The sequence below is a fragment of the Pagrus pagrus genome (genome assembly GCF_965226575.1).
Source record: "Pagrus pagrus genome assembly, chromosome: 11".
Taxonomy (NCBI): domain Eukaryota; kingdom Metazoa; phylum Chordata; class Actinopteri; order Spariformes; family Sparidae; genus Pagrus; species Pagrus pagrus.
In genome coordinates this window covers 455,001-460,000 of record NC_140195.1, presented here as the reverse complement: position 1 = coordinate 460,000, position 5,000 = coordinate 455,001, and the positions used below count along the sequence as shown (strand labels likewise).

General features: G+C 47.8%; 2 protein-coding genes across 3 annotated transcripts in view; one reads left to right on the top strand and one right to left on the bottom strand.

The window, feature by feature from the left end:
* The window catches only part of pcsk1nl (proprotein convertase subtilisin/kexin type 1 inhibitor, like), a 19,180-nt gene extending 18,463 nt beyond the window's left edge, over positions 1–717 (top strand). Inside the window, exon 5 of the mRNA XM_084366305.1 lies at positions 294–717. Within this exon, the coding sequence (XP_084222431.1) occupies positions 294–675 (382 nt within the window). The 3' untranslated portion in view covers positions 676–717. The remainder of the gene's footprint in view (positions 1–293) is intronic.
* A 1,649-nt stretch (positions 718–2,366) lies between these two features.
* lhfpl4b (LHFPL tetraspan subfamily member 4b) overlaps positions 2,367–5,000 on the bottom strand; it is a 7,019-nt gene continuing 4,385 nt past the window's right edge. The window contains exons 4-7 of one of the 2 annotated variants that reach the window (XM_084367128.1): positions 4,967–5,000; positions 4,620–4,767; positions 4,436–4,472; positions 2,367–4,341 (exon numbers count right to left, since the gene is read on the bottom strand). The exon at positions 4,967–5,000 is cut by the window's right edge and continues 46 nt beyond it. In XM_084367128.1, the coding sequence (XP_084223254.1) occupies positions 4,444–4,472; positions 4,620–4,767; positions 4,967–5,000 (211 nt within the window). In that variant the 3' untranslated portion in view covers positions 2,367–4,341; positions 4,436–4,443. Of the gene's footprint in view, positions 4,342–4,422; positions 4,473–4,619; positions 4,768–4,966 lie in introns of both variants that reach the window. The other variant, XM_084367127.1, reaches the window with a different exon arrangement.

The window sequence follows — 5,000 nt, the reverse complement described above, 5'->3', positions numbered from 1 at the left end:
TCCAACCATCTGATACATCCAACCATCAGACACATCCAACCATCAGACATATCCAACCATCTGATACATCCAACCATCTGATACATCCAACCATCTGATACATCCAACCATCTGCTACATCCAACCATCTGATACATCCAACCATCAGACACATCCAACCATCTGATACATCCAACCAGAGTCCTGTGAAAAAAGTCAGATTTTAAGATGTTTTTACAGTCTGCTCCTCCTCCTCTTCCTTGTCCTCCTCATCCTCTTCCTCCTCCTCTTCCTCCACCTCTTCTCCTTCTCAGGCGTATGGTTGTTAGGTTGCTGTCCAGCATCGGCCCTAACAACGCCCCGGTGATGTCCTCTGGTCGCCGAGCCAGGAGGGACCTGTCTGTCACACCTGTTAGCTCCGCCCACAGGAGAACCCGCCGCTCCCTTGACGACATGGCTCCACCATCGCCTAGCAACGACCCCCCTCTGCTGCGAGTGAAGAGGCTGGAGGAGGAGGAGGAGGAGAAGCTCCGCCCCCCTGCTGCTGAGCTGCAGAGGATGAAACGCATCAATACCATGGCAACCGCTGCCATTGAAGAACTGAACCATGGGAGTCGTAGGCGCCGGAGGAGAGCTGCCCTGAACTACGACCCCCAAATACTGATTGATCAGATAGTGGAGTACATGAGGGAGTAAGAGGAGGAGGAGAGGAGAGGAGAGGAGAGGAGAGAGGAGAGGAGAGGAGAGGAGAGGAGAGGAGAGGAGAGAGGAGAGAGGAGAGGAGAGGAGAGGAGGAGAGGAGAGGAGAGGAGAGGAGGAGAGGAGGAGAGAGGAGAGGAGAGGAGAGGAGAGGAGAGGAGAGGAGAGGAGAGGAGGAGAGGAGAGGAGAGGAGAGGAGGAGAGGAGAGGAGAGGAGAGAGGAGAGAGGAGAGGAGAGGAGAGGAGAGGAGGAGAGGAGGAGAGGAAAGGAGAGGTGAGGAGAGGAGGAGAGAGGAGAGGAGAGGAGGAGAGGAGAGGAGAGGAGAGGAGGAGAGGAGAGGAGAGGAGGAGAGGAAAGGAGAGGTGAGGAGAGGAGAGGAGGAGAGAGGAGAGAGGAGAGAGGAGAGGAGAGGAGGAGAGGAAAGGAGAGGTGAGGAGAGGAGAGGAGGAGAGAGGAGAGAGGAGAGAGGAGAGAGGAGAGGAGAGGAGGAGAGAGGAGAGAGGAGGAGAGGAGAGGAGAGGAGGAGAGGAGAGAGGAGAGGAGAGGAGAGGGGAGGGGAGAGGAGAGAGGAGAGGAGAGGAGAGGAGAGGAGAGGAGAGGAGAGAGGAGAGGAGAGGAGGAGAGAGGAGAGAGGAGAGGAGGAGAGAGAGGAGAGGAGGAGAGAGAGGAGGAGAGGAGAGGAGAGGAGGAGGTGTATTCTATGTTTCAGGATGTTTTTTTACTTCCTGTCTTGGTTTTTTGTCTTTTTGCTGCTTTTGGTGAAAATGTTTCTGTTTGTTGCTGAAAAGTGATGAAGATGAAGATGAAGATGATGAAGAGACACAAACATCAATGTTCCTGTAGAGAACATCATCATGTATCTGAGTTAAATGATTATTGATGACGATTAATATTTATGATAAGTTTGGGTTGAACTTTTCTTCCAGAGCTGCATTAACGACCTGTGTGTCCTTCAACACTACAGTACCCACAATCCTCAGCAGTGACTCAGTACATGTTTGATTCAGTTCTTAAAGATCAACCTTTAACTTCACCCAGCTGAAAGCTACCCGGCAACAGAGTCTGAAGCTCTCTGATTGGTTGTTTGGGACAGTGATGGCTTCTTGGACTTGAAGTCAAAATGTTAAAGATTTATTATTAAAAGCAGCTTCACACTGACTCCTCCCTCCGTCTGTCCGTCACAGACAGTAACTGTGGCAACAGCTCATCAGCTCTGTGATTGGTTGGTTCCTGTTGTGTTCATGTGGTTCAGCTTGTGTGACTCGTCTTTATTCATGTGTCTGAATTAAAGTCAGTATCACTTCAGTCTGCTGTCTTCACTGACCATCACCTGAGACATCACCTGAGACCATCAGCAGTTTAAATAACTCAGACAGAACCGGGCTCAGCTGAAGGTCCAGCTGGTCTTCATGGTGTCAGGAGTACATGATGTGAAGCTCCTCTGAACAAACCTGCTGGTGATGCTGCTCTGAGGCAGGACTCACCTGGTCAGGTTACACCGTCAGCTTAAGCTTAACGCAGGTTAATTTAACCTGTTCAGGTAACTTCATCAAGTAAATGAAGGTAATCTGATATATAGCATAGCTGCATAGCTGTACCTGATAACTGACCAGGTAAACATCTCACCTGGTCACACGACCGGCTCTGTCCCTGACTGAAGTCTGATGAAGTCATCAAAACACACAAACATACATAAATATTGTTTATGTTTATGTTCCTGTACAGTCTGTACACACTGACATGCATGATACATTCTGTAAAAACAAACAACAACAACAACAACCTGCTCACAAACATTATTCCATAAAATGATCCCACTACAAAATAAGTCTCTTCTCTGTACGAAGACACATCAGGGACAAGCTTCATGCACAGTAACCATGGCAACATGAACGCTGCTGTTACATCATTTATTTATTCATTAAACACTTTGACAGACTTCCTGCAGAAACCTTCATGAGCTCAGAGTTCACCTGAGTGTCTCAGGTGTGTTTAGTGTTCGTGGGAGAGTGACATCATGTGACATCAGGATGTTGATAAAAGGTGGTTCTGTAAGGTCCAATCAGACGGCTCTGAACGGGAAACTGAATCAGGCAGTCACAGTCTGAGGCAACAAACTGAACTGAACCATCTACTTTATTTAGTGCTGCAGAGATCAAAGGTCACGCTGACAGGAAGCTGATCAGAATCACTAACGTGAACACAGTCTGTCTCCTTAATCTGGCATCTGCTGTGTTTTTCCTAGCTTAGCACAACGTTAGCTAACAAGTTTATCCATCCTGTAGTCAGCTGGGTTTGTTCTAACTTCACTGGGAAGCTAACCCGTCCTGGAAGCTATATATAAGGTAACTTGATACTTTTACTAATAAGCTACTAACACTCCACTCAGACTTTACCCGAAACTAACTCTAAGAATACCAACCTGCTAAATCTGAGCTAACTACAACTCAAACTAATTCTAGGATTACTGGACTTGAAGCTAAGCTAACTGGACCCAGGTGCTAACTGGATCTTATGCCAACTCTAAGCTATCTGAACCAGACGCTAACTCTAAGCTAACTGGGCGTAGCCAACAAGAAAAAATATTATCTTCATTTTTTTTTTCATTAGCTATGACATTTATCACAAATCCATCCCGTCCTAATCTGACATGAAGCTAACAGGCTACTAATACTAGCTAATACTTAGAGCTAACTCTGAGATAACTACATCTAAGCTGAATCTTGGCTAACTTGACCTGAAGCAAACTCCCAAGACCTACAAGCTAATTCTAAGCTAACTGGACCTGAAGCTAAGCTAACTCAATCCAGATGCTAAATAGCTCTTAAAGGTATTCTAGACCTAAACATCAACTGTATCAGAAGCTAACTGGACTTGAAGCTAACTCTAAGCTAACTGGGTGTAGCCAACACGATATAACATGTGATCAGACAGGGTTGTAGCCTAGTTGATGATTTCTTTGTGCTAAGCTAGGCTAAACACAGAGATGAGGCTACAACATGTAACTCTGAGAAGACACCAGACAACAAAATGCAGGCGGCTGCTTGAACGCTCAGATTTCATGTCGACATGTTTCACACATGAGATTAAAATATTGTACGTTGTGCTTCAGTTGGTGGGTTTGTTCCTCTTCCTCCTGTTGTATCGTTCCTCATCACACCACTTCCTCTTCTTTCCTATTTCAGTTGTGTCCACTCTTCCTTCAGACAGCTGTGGGAAGATGTCCAGGATGTCCTTCTCCAACACACACACACACACACACACACACGACTTCATATCAGACAAGCATGTTCAAATATTCTCAATGAACGATGCAGTAATAATCAGTCCAGTCACACAACAGTACCAGTACCAGTACCACACTGTGTAACTCATGCTGGAGCTGCAGAGAGGCTGTGACTCCGGTCCAGACCTCCACAGACCAACACTGAGGGACGATATGAAACATGATGTGAAGCCGACCATCAGCAGTCTGTGACTCAGGTTATGTTCAGACTAACACACCCTGTGCTCTGTGCCTTCGCTGTCTCTCCTCTTCCTCCTCTTCATCCTCACTGGGACAACATTCAGGTGGATACAGTTGCCAGGAGACCAGGTGATGATGAGAAGAGAGGATGAGGAAGGCTCCTTCTCCTGATGTTCCTCCTCTTCCTCTGGTGACGCTGAACAACAAGAGAGAAAACATCTTCAGTCTGAGTGAGTCTTAAAGGGACGAAGTGACAGCAGAAGAAGAACTGACTCACCTGAGCCTCTCACCTGAGCCTCTACGCCACCATCAGCAGCCCCGTGGTCACTGCACAGACACAGCGTGTTATTCACCTGTCAATCACAGCTCACTGCTGCTTTACACCAAGAGACCTGAAGCTAGCTCTAAGCTAACTGGACCTGAAGCTAACTCTAAGCTAACTGGGCCCCCCAGATGCACCGACCCCGCCCTCACCCTCCTTGGCGTCTGGCGGCAGCAGGGCGTCCTGTCTGTTGGCGAGGACGAAGGCCAACGTAGCCAAGATGGCGGCGTCCAGGACCCCCAGGATGGCCAGGATGTAGGCCCAGTGCACGGAACAGTTACCTGGAGAGAAACTGCCCACCTGGAGACAGAACCACAGGTGACTTGGACCTTTAATACAGAAGCTGCAGTGAGGCCGCCGGTCTGAAGGGGGCGCTGCTGCAATCATACTGACACACGTCTACTCAAGTTTAAGTTTTCTTTTACTAGTAGTGGAGTACTTTAACTGAAGCAAAGTATCCGAGTACTTCTCCCTCCACTGGTATCAGATTAACACTCACTGAGTCTCCACACAGAGCTCTCATCTCTGGACTC